This window comes from Myotis davidii, unplaced genomic scaffold, assembly GCF_000327345.1.
Source record: "Myotis davidii unplaced genomic scaffold, ASM32734v1 scaffold17, whole genome shotgun sequence".
NCBI classification, from domain to species: Eukaryota; Metazoa; Chordata; class Mammalia; order Chiroptera; family Vespertilionidae; genus Myotis; species Myotis davidii.
Genome location: NW_006288624.1, coordinates 2,137,333 through 2,157,579, shown reverse-complemented (window position 1 = coordinate 2,157,579; position 20,247 = coordinate 2,137,333). Strand labels below are relative to the sequence as shown.

The following is a 20,247-nucleotide window of genomic DNA, read 5'->3' as shown; positions in this document are numbered from 1 at the left end:
GCACACAGAAAAAAAAGACATGGTAAAATAGAGCTAGACACCTTTAATTAATGAGTTTTATTAGCTACTGGCTGCAATGATGTTTCACACCACTAAATAAATCCCAATAGGTGTGAGTCAAGAACATCAAAATGCCTATAAATATTGAAGAAGGAACTATTAAAACCTCAACCTCTCCTATACTGCAATTGCTTCTGACATCTTTGAAGAAGTTAGACCTAACCCAAGGTGACAAGCAGTTCCAAGCAAAACGAATCAAGTGAGAAAAAGTAAGTGTATAAAGGTAAAATGTGCTGTGTGCATTATAAAACCAAGGAAATAAGTAGATGAAGTATGTTGATGATCAAACAATCAGTAGAGACTATTAAGATGGTTCATCATAAATGGATCATGCCATAACCAAATATATAACTAGCCAAAAAATAAAAAGAAAGATTTCCTAATGAAAAACAACTAAGAGTGTTGGCCCAGGTTTGATTCTGGTCAAGGGCATTTGTAGAAGAAAATGTTAGAGGTTTCTTTATCACTTACATAGGGGAAATTACATATATGTGGTGTCATAATAAGTACACACTGACAATACATTGTTAAAATATTACAGATCATTTCCAGAAAGAAAATACTCTATAGAAACAAATGAATGTTTAGTGACGATCCCACCTACCAACAATTATGGACAGTCAATATATATGGGCATGAGGTGATGAGAACCTAGTGGAAGGCAATGGCAATGCATAGGAAGATAAGGAGCAATCCTCCAATTATCTCTCTGGCCTCATCTCTTCCCGCCTCCTTGCTCATTCTCTTTCAGCCATACCTGCCTCTATGCTGGTCCTCTAACACACCAGGCATGCTCCCACGTCAGAGCCTTTGCAAAGACTCTAACAAACCCAAATAAAAAGTAAAACAGTATGAAAGCTAAATATCTGAAAACAGTCTGAACTAAATGTGTCCTTTTTTTTATTTAGTAGCAAGGGTGCATGGCGACAATGGCCCCCAAACAGCTCTCTAACAATCGGCAAGTGATAAAATTAGGCACTGAAAGTGCCTAACTTATATGAAAGACGAATACGTAAAAGTATTTTTCAGAAATGCTGAAGATCCCTGGACATTTTGAATAACTATAAAATGAGAATATATTTGTAATAAGCATGCTAGACTCCATCCACTTTGGTTAATATAGAAAAAGGAATCTCAAACATTTCCCTTTAAAAATCAAGTATATATAGCCCTGGCCAGGTGGCTCAGTTGATTAGAGTGTTGTCCCCATACACTAAGGTTGCACATTAGACCACTGGTCAGGGCACATACAAGAATCAACCAATGAATGTGTAAATAAGTAGCACAACAAATCTCGATCTCTCTTCTCTCTCTCTCAAATCTATAAAAATCAAGTATCTACGAAAACAACCTACATGGAAATGATTTGAAGCATCTTGCAGTTAAGCATCTTGAGTGGTTTCTTTAGAGAGAGAGGAAAAGAGAGAGTGGGGTGGGGGAGAGAGAGAGATAGAGAGAGAGAGAGAGGGGGGGGGGGGGGGACATCAATGTGAGAGAGAGACATCAATTTTGGCTGCTTCCCCCACCGCCCCCAATCCCACGCCCCTTCCGTGCACCGGCGGATACTCCAACCACTGAACCACACCGGCCAGGGCGATAGTTAAAACATTATTTGAGGAAAGCCCTTTTTCTTTCACCTGATTGGGGGGTGGGGGGGCGGGTGGGGAAGGGTTGAATCTCAGCTTGCACCCAGGTACAAAAACTCACACTTCCTTTAAGAAAAAAGACCACAACGTTTCGAGCGGGAACACATCCACCTTGAGCGTTTCCTGCAAGCGCGGAAGTGTTGTGGGAGACAGCGCCGCACGAAAAGGTAACGATCATGGCGGGCGCTCCGCGCCGAGTTTTTCTGGGAGCTTCCAGGATCCCTCCTCCCGGCCTGGGGGAACCCGGCCTGTTGGGAACCAGGCTCCCACGCTCAGCTGTTCTTCAATCGCCCTTCCGGCTGGTTCCCTCCCGGGAATACCAGAGCACAATTTCTAGGCTTTTTTTGTTTGGTTCGGTTCGGTTCGGTTTTCAAATTCACTGAAACGGGGTGTGGAGGTGGGCAGAGAAGAGGATGCATGTATAGCTTCATGCCTCCCAAGATCGCGCAGCGACAGGGGAATGCGCCTCCATCTATCTATTCACCGGTCGACAAATATTTGAGTGCCTTGGCAGTTCAGCGGTAAAAAAGACACGACCCTTCCGTAACTGCTGGGTGTTCGACGGGAGATATTGCAGACTCAAACATAAAACTTAGAGAAGAAAATCTTCGGGGTTCAAGCTCAGGGGCGCCAGGGGCACGATGTCAGAAAGAAAGCAGCCGCGACGCCAAGTCCCCAGGGGTGGACCCAGTCCCGCCGGCCCGTCACCCCAGCTCCTACCCTGCCCACCGGCCATCCCTTCACCCGGCAGCCCCGACGTTCACCGCAGAAACATGCGTGTGAAACAGCACTGCGGTCTGGGGGCTCAAAGCCCAACCTTCCCAAGCCCTTGGCTTCCACGCTTCTAAGAGACACCGCGAAGCGGGGAAAACCAGGCTACGTTTCGCCAGTGAGGCTTGGAGTCGTCCACAGAAAGAGCTGGGAGACATCACAAAGGAGCCTGACCCCTGCCCCGCGACCTAGAGAGCCCCAAACCAGACCCGACCAGCAAGAAACTAAGGCTGACAGCACGGGTTACCTCGGATATCCACCGCCGCCATAATTCCAAAAGTGTTCGCGGTTCTCCTTCCGGCGCAGAGAAGACGTAACCACTACGACGACGGAAGCAGAGGGGTGCAGGTCCTCAGGACCCTGAGGAGAAATGCAGAGGGGAGGGCAGTGCGGGACCCACGAGAGGGCAGGGAAGGGGAGGAGGCCAGGAGCGCAGGGGAGCTGCTGGGAGGTGGAGGGATAATTGTGCACTGGGAACAATTCCGAGAGGAGTGAGAGGGGCGGGGCTGGGAGGAGGAGCGCGGCGGGAAAGGGAGAACTAGGAAAAGAGGAACCCTGCGGGAAGGGGAACGCCGCGCTGCGGCCAGTGAGGAAGGAGGCCGGCATTCTAGTGAAAAAACATGTTGGAGACAGCGAGTCCTGCCCAGGCCCACCAGTGAGAGATTCGAATATTCGAGCTTACTTTCCTTTTAAAAAACAAATCGTTTTTTAAAACAAACGATTTAAAAAACAAATGTTGATTATGTGATCGTTTTAAAAAACAAATGTTGATTATGCAGAGTTAGGGGTGGGAACATCTTCAACTTACAAAGCTCCCTCGGGTGCATCCCATGAGCTATTAGATTTAGGAGCTACTGGCCATTTTCTACCCTCCCTTAAGGGTAGGGATGGGAAAGATCTTAGCTGAAAGAATTTGAAAGTGTTTAGCTTTGCCGAAACCGGTTTGGCTCAGTGGATAGAGCGTCGGCCTGCGGACTGAAAGGTCCCAGGTTCGATTCCGGTCAAGGGCATGTACCTTGGTTGTGGGCACATCCCCAGTGGGGAGTGTGCAGGAGGCAGCTGGTTGATGTTTCTAACTCTATTTCTCTCCTTTCCTCTCTGTAAAAACTCAATAAAATATATTAAAAAAAAGAAAGTCTTTAGCTTTTACTAGTATGTCACTTAAGTCCACTAAAAGTCTCAACCCGTTAAGTAAATGTATTAAATGCCTCTGAGGCAAAAATTTCACAAGACAGGAAATATTTTAGAAGTAAAATATTAACAAAAGTAAAAGAAAGGGAATAACCCTGGCTCTATGTAAGGACCTTGTATCTGCATGCCAGGTCATCTGGGGTAGGTCGCAAGATGCCAGAGAGAGAATAATTCTGTGGTAAGGGAAGCCGTAGAAAGATTCTCAAGCTCCAGCGTGGCCCCCATAAAAAGCAAAATCATATATCTACAAGCAAGACAAATACTTAGAAGAGAACCCCAAAATCTGAAGGTATGAGAAGCGGGTGCCTACATCTCCAAAATTTAGGTACTGTGAAGGCTCCCCCAGAATTTAACCACAGCCCAGGGGCAAGAGGAGAGCATCATGAACTTATTGGTATTCCCCAACTCATAGACTGAAAATCCAAATTTTAAAAATCTAGGTGAAATAAAATTATATTGCTTTGTTGCACTTCAATTTTTGAACTGGAATTTTATACCTGAGATTGGATGGGGTGTATATAATGAATGCCCCAAGAAAGTATGGAGGAAATTTTCAGGGGGGCTTTGGGGGGTAGTGGTACAGAGGGCATTTCAAAAAGGGGGAACATCATGTCCAATACACCGAAGTGTAAAACATCAAGATTTTGATTTTGTTTTCTTATGTTTTTATTAGGAGAAAAGGAGATTAGGAAGAAAAACAATAGGACAAGGATTTGTAGATAATAAAATACATGGTAAACATCTGAAGCCAGACCTAGAAGCTCAGCCTTTAACTTACAGGCAGTGGGAGAAACGTGATTGGCCTTCCATTTTAGAAAGACTATTTAAGGAGAATGAGTTAGAGGCATTTATACAACTCAAACAGGGAGTCAGTTTAGGAGACTTACAAACTAAATGATGTCTATACTCATACAAAGGCAGTGATAACTGAGGGAAGAGAAAGGATTACAGACATTTAGGAGATAGCATCAAAAGGGAATTAGTGACTAATACAGTGGTTCTCAACCTTCTGGCCCTTTAAATACAGTTCCTCATGTTGTGACCCAACCATAAAATTATTTTCGTTGCTACTTCATAACTGTAATGTTGCTACTATTATGAATCGTAATGTAAATATCTGATATGCAGGATGGTCTTAGGCAACCCCTGTGAAAGGGTCGTTCGACCGCCAAAGGGGTCGCAACCCACAGGTTGAGAACCACTGGACTAATAGATGAGCCTAAGGAGAGAGAGAATGTAAATAAAACATGATTCCCAAGATACTGATTTATAAAACTAAGTGCTATTAATCAGATTAGGAATAACAAATAAGTGAGTAAGGGGGCGGTAATAATTTAAACATGTCCATGTTGTGCATGAAGTGTCTACAGGACACTCTGTGCATTAGGATTTCTCAGCCTTTGCACTATTGACATTTTGGGCCAGATAATTCTTTTTTTAAATATATTTTTATTGATTTCAGAGAGGAAGGGAGAGGGAGAGAGAGATAGAAGCATCAATGATGAGATAGAATCATTGATCAGCTGTCTCCTGTACGTCCTCTATTGGGGATTGAGCCTGCAACCCAGGCATGTGCCCTTGACCAGAATGGAACCTGGACCTTTCAGTCCGCAGGCGGATGCTCTATCCACTGTGCCAGATAATTCTTTCCTGGAGGTATGGGAAGCTGTCCTTTGCATTATAGGATGTTTAGCAGCATCCCTGGCTTCTATCCACTAGATGCCATTAGCAGCCTTCCTCTCAGTTTTGACAACCAGAAATATCTCCAGACATTGCTAAATACCCCCCACCCCAGGCAGTGGGAGCAAGACTACCCTCAGTTTGATAACCACTACTATACACAGGTATCTACAGGAGTGTGCAATCAAAGCAGAAGAGTGTCAGGAAGAGAGGAGTACTCAACAGTGTCAAGTAGACAAGTGGAGTGGGGGCTAGGATGCAGGCGTTGGATTTGGTAAGTAGAAGGCCTCAAACAAGAATAGCTTCTGTGGGATGGTCGGGGCAGAAGCTGGAGGAGAGTATATGTTCAGGAGTAAAGGGAAATGGCCTTGGGTATAGACTGTGCTTTCAGGAAGCTTGGCTGAGAGGGAAGGCTAGACAGAGTTAGAGCCACTGCCTGGACGTTGCACAGAAATAATGATAGGAAAATGTGGACATGTTGATAGGCTAAGATGAAAGACCCAGCTGAGAAGATCTATTTGTCTTCAGTTAGTTCATTCCTTCATTCAGTTGGTCACCAATTATTTCATACCTACTAGATATTTTGCTTAGCTCTATCAGCGGGTCTCAACCTGTGGATCGCGACCCCTGAAAATACATCCTGCATTATCAGATATTTATGTTACAATTCATAACAGTAGCGAAATTACAGTTATGAAGTAGCAATGAAAATAATTTTATGGTTGGGGGTCACCACAACATGAGGAACTGCATTAAAGGGTCGCAGCATTAGGAAGGTTGAGAACCACTGCCAGTTGGACAGAGGATAAAGTTATCAACAAAGCAAGCCTCTGGCCTCAAGCAGCCAACAGGTCTGATGGAACAGACAGATAATAAACAAGTAAACAAAGATGAGTAAGACAGATTATGATACAAAAATGGGGGGAGGATGAGATAGGAAATAGCTGGAGGAAGCTACTTTAGGTAGGATGGTCAGGACAGACCTCTCTGAGGAGGTGATATATCTGAGCTGAGACCTGAAAGATGAGCATGAACCAGCCACATAAAGAGCTGGGGTACAAGCTTTCCAAGCAGAGGGAACTGCAGACCCAGTGGTGGTAAAGGTTGGTCTGAGAACCAGAAGAAGGCCAATATAAAGAAACTGGAGTTATATAGCTGAAGGAGGAATGAAGAGTAGAGACTGGGAATGTAGGCAGGGGCCAGATGATAGAGGGCTTTGTAAATAATTTTTTATTCAAAAAAATGAGAAGCTATTATAGATTTGAAGGAATAGAATGCCACAAAGGTATTAGTTCTAATCAAAAATTTGTTTAGGAATGTCAAAAATATTTGCTGTTTATTGAACCACTTGCTATGCCTCAGGAGGCACTGTGCTGTGTAAGCACTTTGATGAATTATCTAAATTTTCTCTCACAATTTTATGGGGCAGAAGCGATTACTCCCATTTTGCAAATGAGACTGTGGCAGATGAGCTAGCTGCTCTCAAACTTATCTACTTGAGTACAAAGCTAATCTACATTTTCCATTCCCCTTACATCTAGATGGAGCCACATAGCTAATTCTCATCAATGGAATATGAATGGAAGTGATGGGTTTTATCTCCAGGCCAAGGTGGTTAAAAACATTGGTGCCGTTCTCTCTCTCTCTCTCTCTCTCTCTCTCTCTCTCTCTCTCTAGCCACCAGCCAGATCTCTCTTACTAGTGAAAGAGTCCTTAAAGCCATACATTGAAAATGGGAGGGAGCTGGGGTCTCTGAATGGCTGGCCACAGGCGGTGAGCCACCCGGCTGACCTCCATTGGCCCTTGACAAAAGCAGGAAATAAGGTTTTATTGGGTTAAACCATACACACAAACACACAGAACAAAATGTTTACTATGTACTATCTCTTCTATAATAGTCAGTAATGCTGGTTAATCTACTCCCTTCTCTATAGATATGCTAAAATTTTATACCTGCCTCCCTTATACACATTGCGTGCTTTGTGATTTGGGGACTTATATCATTTGATATGCAAGTATGAGAATACAAGTGAAAGAGAAAAATATGAAACTCTTCAATAAAGGTGTGGGAATGACTTCTGATTAGTTAAAGGAAATGATGCTTCTGGGTGATTGATAATGCACTATAGCAGTGATGGCAAACCTTTTGAGCTCGGCGTGTCAGCATTTTGAAAAACCCTAACTTGCCCTAATCCGTTTGGCTCAGCGGATAGAGCGTTGGCCTGTGGACTCAAGGGTCCCAGGTTCGATTCCGGTCAAGGTCATGTACTTTGGTTGCAGGCATATACCCAGTAGTGGCTGTGTAGGAGGCAGCTGATCGATGTTTCTAACTCTCTATCCCTCTCCCTTTCTCTCTGTAAAGAATCAATAAAATATATTTAAAAAACCCCAAAAAAACAAAACAAAAAAACCACCCTAACTTAACTCTGGTGCTAAAAATCAACCAAAAAATGAGTTCACGTGTCACTCTAACACGCGTGTCACAGGTTCGCTATTACTGGTGTAGGTGGATCTTCCTGTGCCTGGCTGAGGCCACAGAGAGATCCAGACATCAAACTGGGCCTTGATTTTATAGCCAGAGGTAAACAAGGTAGTGGTCACCATAGTTACAGTGTTCTTGTGAGTTTCACTTGTTTTGGTAGCACTTGCTGCATCTCCCACAGCCCATTAGCTACCCAGATAAGATCTAGGTAGGGAGTGTCATAAGGTCAAACCTAATTATGCTAAGAGGGCTGTGCCCTCTAAGCTGGGACTTGTTTGTGGCTTTGCCAACAGGTCAGTCCAAGGCTTAACCCTATAGCCACTCCCTACACAAGGCTATACATTTTCCTTAAAGAAACATTTTCATTGTACCTCAAGATTTGATGTAGTGTTTTTATGATCGTTTACTGAGTATTCATTAAGGTTAATTCCATTTCTTCTTTGACATTTGGATTACTTATATAGTTTTTAACATCCAAATATACGAAATTTTAAAATATTTCTGTTAATAACTTCTAACTTAAGTGCACTGTTCTCAGAGAACATATTCATTCTATGTAATACCTATCCTATATAATAAAAGGCTAATATGCAAATTGTCCCCTTGACTGGGAATTTGACCGGGAGTTTGACCAAGGGGTGGGGCCAGCCAGCCAACCTCTTGGGTCCCCTCCCCCCAGCCAGCCTGGCCCAATAGGCCCCAATTGGGGCAGGCCAGCGAGACCCCACCTGTGCACAAATTCTTGCACTGGGCCTCTAGTTCTTTTATATTTGTTTAGGTTTGCTTTAGACTTATATGACCATGTACTTAAGAAGGAAATGCGTTCTTTAAGTGTTGGATACAAAGATTGCAACTTCTCAAAACTGTCTTTTCCTGGTCTCCATGGCCATACACTCCTCCAGTATTTCTGTTGCCTCTCAGACCATCCCTTTTAATTATCTTTTACATTGCCTTTTCTTTCTTTTATTAAAATTAGGATTCCACAAATTCTATAATCCTTAGTTCCATGTCTCATCTTTTCCATCTTCCTGTATTTTACTCTCCTTTCTAGAGGATCTAACTCACCCCGTGGCTTCAGTCTCCATCACGGTTTGCAACCCAGACCTCTCTCCTGCGCTCCAGGAACATATTTGTCATTGCTTACTGGACAGCTCTAACCTGCTGTTTTGTGTCCCAGACTGAATGATTTTTCACTCCTGCCTGAATTCTTGATCTTAGCTAAGAAACCTGGTATCTCTTCTTCCTTACTGACCAGATCCAATTAGCACCAAATCTTATCCATTCTTCTCATGCCCCTCTATTTTTTATCAGCCTCCTTCTCTGCATCCCCATTGCTGCTCTTTTAATCCCCACACCCATTCTGCCTTATCTGATCATTGTCCCTAGGGGAAACTTCTCTTCAAAAAGTGCTTTCCTGCCCAGCCAGAGTGGCTCAGTGGTTGAGCGTCAACCTATGAACCAGGAGGTCACAGTTCAATTCCCAGTCAGGGTACAGGCCCGGGTTGCAGGCTAGATCCTCAGTATGAGGTAAGCAGGAGGCAGATGATCAACAATTCTCTCTCATCACTGATGTTTCTATCTCTCTCTTCCTCTCCCTTCCTCTCTAAAATCAATTTAAAATCTATTAAAAATAATAATTAAAAATAAAAAGTGCTTTCCTGTTCTAAAATATCCATGAACTCCCTATTTTCTATCCACAGGATGAAATGTAAATAGTCCCCAACTTGCTTTTCAGCTTTGCCTCGCAACCCCCAACCACCACCCCACAGCATTGAGCTTCTCTCGGACTCCAGAACAGCATAAGATGCTTTTATCTTTGAACCCTTGAAGTTGGTTCTACCTGGAAACCTTGAATGCCCTTCTCTCCCTTCTCTCACTCATATCCTCAGCACAATACTACACAGGAGAGCAAATGTGTATGTGTACACATGCGAACACACACATTTACACAAACACACAAAAATCTACTCATGTATAAGCATGATTAGAATGGGGAGAAAAACCTTTTTTTAAAAAAAAAAGTTTATTGCTGTGTAGATGCTGCCAATTAGTAATTAATGTGATTTTATTTGGAGGGAAGTAGATTAGGAAATGGTTAATAGAATCTGAGCAAATAGTTCCCCTTTCTTCTTCTCTCTGATGACTTGTTAAGAAATTTTCTTATGCCTCCATGAAATGATAACATGTTCATATCACTTCTTTCAGACACCTGATTGCCCAGGCATTTGGATGATTGGATGAGTCTATCTCCCAGTCCACTTTCATGTTATGTTCTCTTGGGATTGGTTGCCTGGTAACTCGGATACCAGGCTTGCCTTCCTAGTAATTATGCTCATTGTATTTTCCAGTAATTATCTTCTGCTGAATTTTCCTGCAGTTTACATTTTATTTACTTCTAAATCTAAAATTGTGAACATAAGGAAATAATTTTATTTTCTTAGGTCCATCTGTAGAATATATATAAGAACATTTACCAAATATTTGTTGGTAAGAAGAAAATTTCTGGGTTTGTTTCATTTCCTGCAAGATAAAGTAACCCTTTTATTCACAGATCTCGGATCTTGTGAGGATGGCTTTCTGTGAACCTGACATATAATCTGAGCTAATTCTTTACTTTCTTATGAGTATTGATGTGTAAGATGCAAAGTCACTTCACAGACTGAGATTAAAAGAAGATTAAAAACAGCCAAGTAAAACTAAAAGCAGAAAAGAGGTTTGAAATGATAGACTTTGTAACACAGCATCTTTTCTCTTGTCACCAGGCCATGCCATAAGCTATATGCAAATGAAGACTATCACTGCATATATTATTTGGATATACAATGCACCCATGTAAAATGTAAGACCATATTGTATCTGTGGTAGCATCCAGGGCTTTGTTTTTTAATATACATCTACAGAGATACAACCTGAGAATATCTGTCTGCTTCATGGACAAATCACTCAGAAAAATAATTTGTCTCCTCAGTATTCACTCATCTATTCATTTGTATTTGTCTACTCAGCTGTCAGTTGTGGGTGGGTACAGAATGGTCATGTGAACCAATCTATATAATAGAGGTAATATGCAAATTGACCCTCACACCCTCACATCACAAGATGGCTGTCCCCACGTCATCACAAGATGGCCACCCCAACATTTTCACAAGATGGCCAGCAGGGGAGGGCAGTTGGGGGCAAACAGGCCTGCAGCAACCTCATTTTTTCATTTAAAAATTTTTCAATTACAGTTTATGTTCAATATTATTTTGTATTGGTTTCAGGTGCACAGCATAATGATTAGATAATAATATACTTTACAAAGTGTTCCACCGACACTTCCAGTGCCCACCTGGTGCCACACACAGTTATTGCAATATTGACTATATTCCCTATATTGCACTGTACATCCCTGTGACTGTGCTGCAAGCACTAGTTACTATTAAATTTCCAACTCACAGAACCAGAAACTACAACAGGGTTGACAGGAGCTGGGGTAAATGGGGGAGATGTTGATCAAAGGGTGTAAACTTTCAGTTATAAGATGCATAAGTTCTGTCCTGACCGGTTTGGCTCAGTGGATAGAGCATCGGCCTGCGGACTCAAGGGTCCCGGGTTCGATTCCAGTCAAGGGCATGTACCTTGGTTGCGGGCACATCCCCAGTAGGAGGTGTGCAAGAGGCAGCTGATCAGTGTTTCTCTCTCATCGATGTTTCTAACTCTCTATCCCTCTCCCTTCCTCTCTGTAAAAACTCAATTATATATATATATATGTTCTGGGGACCTAATGTGCAGCATGCTGATTATAGTTCATAATACTGACTTATAGTCTTGAATTTTGCTAAGAGAGTAAATTAAATTGTTCTGGTGCATTCATCATGTATATCTATATGAAATCATCACATTTTGCAACATAAATATTTTTTTAAAATAGATTATTTTTATTTGTCAATCATACTTCAATAAAGCTGGAAGGAAAAAGTCGCTAACTTACACATGAGGAAACGGAAGCTAAGGGAAGTTAAACAAGTACTCAAGCTTTCACTGATCCATGGTGGAGCCCACATCCCCATTCCCTTTACTCTCCCATTTTGCTGTTCTTCCTTTAACATATGGAACACAACAAATGAAATCTGAACTAGTATCAAAAAAATGAGTATGATTTTTTCCTAAAAGAGGGACAGAAGATGGGCACTTTGCTCTGACCAGAAGAATAGCTGCTGAAAAGTCACAGAAGTGGAGGAATTTTGTTCAAAGGACAGCAAGTATATTGTGCCTTGAGTGTACAATGTGATGAAGCTGGAGGACAAGATGAAAGTGACACCTGAGCCCTGTTTGTTTCAGATCTTATTTGGGTAGGAGGTTGACATGATCCTAAAGGCATTGGCTAATCAATAGAGGCTTACATTTGATAATGTGAACTCAGATGTCAGAATAGAGCAGTGGTTCTCAACCTTCTGGCCCTTTAAATATAGTTCCTCATGTTGTGACCCAACCATAAAATTATTTTCATTGCTACTTCATAACTGTAAAGTTGCTACTATTATGAATCGTAATGTAAATATCTGATATGCAGGATGGTCTTAGGCAATCCCTGTGAAAGGGTCGTTCGACCGCCAAAGGGGTCGTGACCCACAGGTTGAGAACCGCTGGTGTAGAGGGTGAATTTAGATACATACTAAGCAATAGGTCCCAGCAATCCTAACGAGAGGTGATGATATACAAAATTAAGGCAGGAACTATCAAATTAATAGCAATAGAGACCTTGAAGGGATAAAAGAAATTTACTCTCCTCCTCCCTCAGGCCCGCAGCCTTAAATGGCTATTGGATATGTGCAAAGATGGTAACGCCAGCAAAGGAGTGTGGTCCTCGGTTTTTTCACACATCAGTAATGTTTCCTGCTGTCGGTTCCTCTTTACCAGTTCAGATGGGGAATCATCACTGTGGACTTCAGAGGAAAGGGTAATTATAAAATTCATTAGGCTTCCTGAAGGAAGAAGTATATTGTCTTCCAAGAAAATAATTGAACCACCCTGGGCAAAGAGCTTCATCTGTATAATTTAAAGCTATGCAGTGGGTCGTTGTCTAGTGTTTCAAATCAAGTCTACCTGTAGCTAATTCATAATCAGGCTCCATCTGGCCAAAATTAGTCACATCATTCTGTAGGCCAAGCAACACTATCTATTTTGCTGTAGAGGTTTCAATAGTCTATCCAATGTAGTCTAATGTGCATCTGGATTATCCATTCTCCTTTTCTCAAAATATTTGAATCTTGCTGGACTGAAAAGAAAAAGTAGAATCTATGTATGGCATGTATCATAAAAAAGCTCTTGTTTCAAGAGCCCAAGGCCCTTACTAGAAGGGGGTTAGGATGGAATAGTCTTACACCCATTTCAAGGACAGGGAAACCAAGCCGATGTGTGCTGAGCTGCCAGGTGTGGAGGTGGTCAATTGGGATAAGCCAAAATGAAAGTAACAGACAAACCGCTTTATTCACTTACTTCGGTAGTGCAGGCAAGAGGCAAAAGAGAAAGGCGCTGGCTCTGTTGTTCCATCCCCCGCCCCCCACCCCCTGAACTCCCGTCCCCCTATGGAAGAACAGCAGGCAAGGGTCAAATGGAAGCAGAAATGGGGAGAGGTCATCTCACTGCCAAGTACCCTGAACAAAAAGCGCCTGCTTTTGTATGGACCTGTGGGGCCACAGCAAGGAAGAGGGGGAAAGACGAGGTGTCAAAAGGCAAAACTGCCTCCACAATGATCCCTGATAATGAGGTCTCGGTGGAGGTGCTTGGAAAATGTCTCGCTGAAGCTCCCTGATAAAATGGACTCCAAATAGAAGTGCCTGGGCTGGGAATGCAGGATGCCTTGGAGCATGGCTGGCTCCAGGGGACCTCCGTTCTCATCAGTAATTGCCTCCAGGTAACTACAATGCAGAGGCTGTGCACCTTCTGGTGTGAGGAGGGCAGCTTCCCCTCTGAGGCCTGCCAGTCAGAGCCTTGTCATTGCTATGCTCAGACCTGACTGATCACACAGAGAATATTGTTCTGGAGCCCCATTCCTCACTGTAAATCCAGAAGAACTCAGATCTGGTAATAAATGAAGGTGGTTTTGGGTGTCTAGCATGCCAGTCTGTCAAAAGCCATAAATTGTGACTAAAGGGCATAAAGGACATTTTTTGATCTGTCATGCAATCACTAAGAATAGTTGGCATGCCCTAACCGGTTTGGCTCAGTGGATAGAGCATCGGCCTGCAGACTGAAGGGTCCCAGGTTCGATTCCGGTCAAGAGCATGTAAAAAATCAATAAAATATATTTTTTTAAAAAAAGAGCATATACCTAGGTTGCGGGCACATCCCCGGTGGGGAGTGTGCAGGAGACAGCTGATCGATGTTTCTCTCTCATCGATGTTTCTAACTCTCTATCCTTCTCCCTTTCTTTCTGTAAAAAAATCAATAAAAAATATATTTTTTAAAAAAGAGCCCTAGCCTGTTTGGCTCAGTGGGTAGACAGAGTGTCGGCTTGCAGACTGAAGGGTCTCAGGTTCAATACCAGTCAAGGGCACATGCTCAGGTTGTGGGCTCGATCCCAGTATAGGGCGTGTAGGATACAGCCAATCAATGATTCTCTCTCATCATCAATGTTTCAATCTCTCTCTTCCTCCCTCTTCCTTCCTCTCTGAAATCAATAAAAAAAATATTTTAAAAAAGAATAGTTGGCAGTCTTGATTTTATATATTATGTCTTTATATATTATATAAATGCAAGACCAAAATTAGATCTAGAGCTCTAATGGGGAGAAGAGAAACTGGAATTTTACTTCCTGTTCCCCAGCTCTGTTGGTATCCTACCCACCTGTATGTCAGACTTGGAGAAGAGAAGGGAAGGGGGAAGGAGTGGTGCTCTGAAAATATTGGACTTTCCTCCGTCCTGTGTCAGCCTTCACCACAGGGGGTGTAGGCATCCGCACGCATTGTGGGATTTCAGAGCACTGGCAAGAGCCTTCCTATCTGGCCCGGATGCAATTCATATCTCAGAAGTCTCTTAGATGTGTACGCTAATTTCCATTCTCACGGCCTCCCACTTAGATTATTGTAATAGACTTCTGATTATTGTCCTTGCCTCTGATTTATGTTTCCACTGGGACATCTGATAAGCAATAAGAGACACAGTACTGGTGCTTCTTTGAAAGTTGGTTATGGAAATTTGGTAACTGAAGCCCATGGAAATGAACAAGCTCTCCTAGACAGTGAAGCAGTATTTAAAAAAAATAACCACCAACAACAAACTCTCCTACTAATGAACTCAGGAAAGAGTACACACCATTTTTTCCTTTATTTAATAATAACTATACATATTTATTATCACGGTATATTGTTACTATACTCTAGTGACAAAGAAATTCTACCCAGGAAACAATGGAGGCAATGGGGTCTAGTTTTCAGCAAAGGATTTGTTAATGGATGGTCATTGGTGCCAACTCAACACCAACAGAAATCCCTAATTTGGGGTGTGGTGAGGAAGGAAACTTTATTCAGTGCAAACAGCTCAATTGTGATGTGGTCCTGAGGCCAGGAGTCCCTGCTCGTCCCTGATTGGCCCATCCTCATGCAAATGAGGACTCCAGATTTGCCCAGTTTGATTGGTCCAAAAGGCACTCTGCTGATTGGTCAGAGTAGAGCTGGTCTGAATGGCCTGAGCTGCATGGCTCTGATTAGATGGGGAAAGCCTCAGTCCTATAGAAATAGGATACCAGGAACTCTTTTATAAAGGTTAGTTGAGATGGCAGAAATAGTACAGGCAAGCAATTCAGCACAGGCTTCTCCATGAAGTGCAGTTTGTGTGAGAGGCCCCTGTAAGAAATGGCTCCTAGTCCCTGTGGGGTTTTTTTGTTGTTGTTGTTGTTTTTTAAATTTGAGCCCAGCTAGTGTGGCTCAGTGGTTGAGTGTCAAGGTCATGAATCAGGAGGTCACAATTTGATTCCAGGCTCATGTTTTGGGCTCAGTCCTCAGTGTGGGGAATGCAGGAGGCAGCTGATAAATGATTCTCTCTCATCATTGAGGTGTCTCTCTTTCCTTCTCCCTTCCTCTCTGAAATCAATAAAAATATTAAAATAAAAACTTGAGCCCAGTAAGCCACTAGGACCCCTTCTTAGTAGATATCTTTCTCCTGCCCCCTCAGAGTTCACAGATTTGTAGAGGAAATGACATTAGAGCTGATATAAAAGATAAGTTTTTTCCAGATGGAGTAGGAAGGGGAGAAGAGAGAGAAGAAGGGAGCAGAAAGGAAGGAATACGTAGACATAAAGCATCCTGGCATACTCAAAGTTTTGCAAAGATTTCCCTATGTCTGGACATGGGGTTAAGTTTAAGAATGAGCAAGATGAGTGGTTATAAGATACTAGAGGCCCGGTGCATGGCATTCATGCACTGGGGGGTATGGGGGTCCCTCAGCCTGACCTGCACCCTCTCCAGTCTGGGAGCCCTCAGGGGAGCCCTATCCAATCTGGGAGTGTCTGTCTTTGCAATCATAGGAGCGAATTGTCTGAGACCCCCAACCCAGTTTGGTTTGTTGCTCACAGGCTCTTGGTGTGCCCTTCCTGCTCTTGCTCCGTCCCATGGCCTCCCACTCTGCCAAGTCCTCCAAGCCACCAGCTCTCCCTCTCTGCTCTCCGTCTGGTGGCTTGGGGAGCCAAGTTCCCTAAGCTGCTCCACTCTCCACAGGTTCTCCCACTCTGCTCTCTGCCCAGCAGCTCTGCTCTCCACCTGCCGCCTGTGTATGCAAATCAACCTACCATCTTTGTTGGGTTAATTTGCGTACTCACTCCTGATTGGCTGGTGAGCATAGCGGAGAGATGGTCAATTTACATGTTTTTCTTTTATTATATAGGATATAAAGGGGCAAATGAAGTCCTGTACCTCAAGGGCTTGTATTCCACAATAAGTAATTTGGGCTTTATCCTATAAGTATTAGGGGAACCATTGGAAAATTTTTTATTTGGGGTAATTAAATGTCAGATTTTTGTTTTAGAAAGCCTGATTTGGCAGTTATATGAAGGATGGTTGAAAAGGTATGACCGGAGACACTGCTGATTATTAGTTTAAGTAAAAAAAGAATATGGGCCTGAATAGGGAAAATAGCAATGGAGCAGACAGGATATTCAAAGCTATTCAGCAGGTCCATTCAAAGGTAGATGCAAGTAAAAGGTAAAAGAGGACAGATTTTAGGATCAGGTTTTTTTCATTTGTAAAGTCATATTTGGGCTTAGTCAGGAAAATTGCATTCACTTCTATTTAAGATCACAAAGAGTTCATTCCCTTGTACCCAGTTTCTGGGGTTGGTGGTAGTAATTGTAACCAATTACAAAAACACCTCATTTTGATAATCATGTACTGTCAACAAATGACTCACAGTTTTGCTATCTGCAGCTGGTTGGGAAAATTCTGTGGAGAAACCACATGGCACCTTGGATGATGCATTCTCAGTGGGGTGGATAAAAATTGATTCTTTGAAGGGGGTGTAAAAATATCTGTTTATGTATAAAGTACAGATATAAATGTAGTACATAAGCAAATATATAGTATAGTTGTTCTATTAAAATATCATATGGTCTTCATATTATATGATTCCTTTTGTATGAAATGCCCAGAAAGGCCGATCTATAGAAAATAGATTACTGATCATCTAGGCTTGGGGGTGGGAAGGTGGGAGATGAGGCTAGGGGCCTGGAAGTGATAATTAATGGGTACAGGGTTTATTTTGGGATTGATGAAAATGTTCTCAAATTGATTATAGTGATGATTGCACAATTCTTTAAATATACTAAAGCCATTAATTTGTACACTTTAAATGGGTGAATTGTATGGTATATGAATTATATCTCATAAAGATTTTATTTAAAAAAATGTCATGGGAGGGTGACTATGAAAAATATCTAAAAAGTCTTCTTAAGGGGCCTCTGTGAGAAATCTAGAGACCAGTCATTTTAAGACAAAGACAGGATTCCAACAAAAGAGGTACAAAATTCTGAGCATTTGGCATACCTGTCCCTGTTCTTCTCTTATGCAGTATAGTGCTGAGCAGCCAGGAAGAAATCCATCATACCAGGGCTCCCTCTCAGGATGGAAACAGAAGTGTAGACCATGTATCCAACATTCTAGCTTGTTTGGGGGCAACCTGGAGGACTGATTTCTATCTTGCCTGATTTGGACCACTGAAAGGACTGACACCAGAGTTTGGAAGCCACTTAAAACAGAGGCAGGTAGCATGTTAGAGCTGCAGAACCACATGTAGACACCAGGGGGAGCAATAGATCAGAAAAGGTTTGAGATGGAACCTACAGCTAGTTGATTGGTGAAGGTCTTCCCCAGCACAAAGTCAATATACAAAGACTGGAGGAGATGGTTGGTTTTTCAAATGCCCAAATCCCATCAGAAGATTCTATGTCAAAGAAAGAAACAGAAACATGGACCAATCAAGGGATCAAAATAAAACTCCAGAAACTGAGTCTAAGGAAACGCAGGTCTATGAGCTATCTGACAAAGAATTTAAAGTGTCATAAAGATGCTCAATGAGCTAAATGAGGACACAAATAGACAATTAACTTAAATCAGGAAAACAATGCATGAACAAAATGAGAATATTGACAAAGGAACCAAACAGAAACTCCAGAGCTTAATTATCTATAATAATAAAAGCAGAATATGACCAGATGCTAATTAGACCAGATGTCCTTCTGGACGACCTTTCAGATAAAGCCAGGGCTACAAGGGAAGCCTGGGTCCTGGGTGCCAGAGGGAAGCTGGTGCCAGCAGTCGGGGGAAGGAAGGCCTACTCTTGCACAGATTTCTTGCATTGGGCCTCTGGTACAATAATAATACTGAAAACTTTACTACAGGAGTTCAACATAAAGCCTCATAAGGCAGAAGAAAGAGTAGCAAACTTAAAGACAAGTCATTAGAAATCATTGAGTCACTGGAGTAAAAAGGAAAAAATGAAGATGAGCAAAGAGAACATAAGGTACGTATGGGACACTATTAAGAGGACTAATTTAATATACATGTTAGGGAGTCACAGACAAAAAGAGAAAGAAAGGGATTGACAGCTTATTTGAAGAAATAATGGATAAAACTTCCAAAATATGAGGAAAGAAATGGATATACAGCTTCAAGAAGCTTAAAAAATTCCAACTAGGACAAATCCAAAGACAATGACATTGAGACACATTAAAGTTAAACTGTATAAAGTCAAAGGTAAAGAGAGAATCTTTAAAGTAGCAACAGAAAAACAATTTCTAGCATACATGGAAGCTTCCATAAGATTATTAGTGAATTTCTCAGCATTCTAGTACAGAGTAGCATGGCATACTCAAAGTGCTGAAAGGAAAACAAAACAAAACAAAACACAAATCTGCCAACCAAGAATACTGTATTCAGCAAAACTATCCTTTAAAAATTTAAGGAAAAATTAAGATTTTCCCAGATAAACAAAAGCCACTAGACCTTCTCTATAAGAATTACTAAAGAGAGTCTGTCAAGTCACCATTGCAATTAAGGTGATATCATTCTATTTTTAAACTGATAACAACTCCAATATGTTCATCTATTTACCTTTACCAGAGAATTTTATATTTTCATACATTTTCATGTTACAAATGGACATGGACAAATATAGTAACCTGTAACTATTATAATTTTGGAACGTAGAATTTAAATGAAAAAAACATTAAAAATAATTATAAATCAATGTTAGTGGGTATACATATATAAAAACAAAAAAATTCATGCACTCACAACCTTACATACCAGAGTGGATCTCAGCACTTGGCTAAACAGGCTGCTGCCAAGTAGACAGAATTTGAGAGTGAAAAAGTACAGATTAGCTCTAAATAGCTCACCCAACTAACTGAAAAATGGCCATTAGAGATAAATTACATCGAGTCTTTCAGTATCAGGCCTTTAAATATCTCCTAGAAGAAATAACATCTTAAAATAGTATTTATAACAGGGTCATGACAGGAAACAAACTCTAACTGTAATGGTTCATCTGCAGAGACTTTCAATACAGAGGCTATTTACAAAAGTGTGGGCAGGTTACAGGAACCAAAGAGTGTTGAAGCATCCAGAGACTAGCAAGAGAGGGAAGGCATTTGGGCAAAAGGCAGAAATTGTGTTTCAAGGTAGACCCGGGGGGTGGGGGGGAGCGGGCACCCAAGCACAACTATCATAATAACAGGACATAACCACCCCCAAAACCATGGTGCCAAAGCAGGGAGGGAGTGGTAAAGAAATACATTTCTTGCCCTATCCAGTTTAGCTCAGTGGATAGAGCATCAGCCTGCGGACTGAAGGGTCCGGGGTCCAGTCACAGGCACATTCTGGGGTTGCAGGCTTGATCCCCCCAACCCACCTCCCCCACCCCCATGCAGGAGGCAGCTCATCA

At 42.1% G+C, this 20,247-nt stretch overlaps 1 protein-coding gene across 3 annotated transcripts in view; it reads right to left on the bottom strand.

Moving 5' to 3' along the window:
- The window catches only part of MED6 (mediator complex subunit 6), a 30,158-nt gene extending 27,237 nt beyond the window's left edge, over positions 1–2,921 (bottom strand). For all 3 annotated transcript variants that reach the window (XM_006760741.2, XM_006760742.2, XM_006760743.2), the window contains exon 1: positions 2,725–2,921. In XM_006760741.2, coding sequence (XP_006760804.1) covers positions 2,725–2,746 — 22 coding nt within the window. In that variant the 5' untranslated portion in view covers positions 2,747–2,921. The remainder of the gene's footprint in view (positions 1–2,724) is intronic.
- Between the last annotated feature and the right edge of the window lie 17,326 nt (positions 2,922–20,247).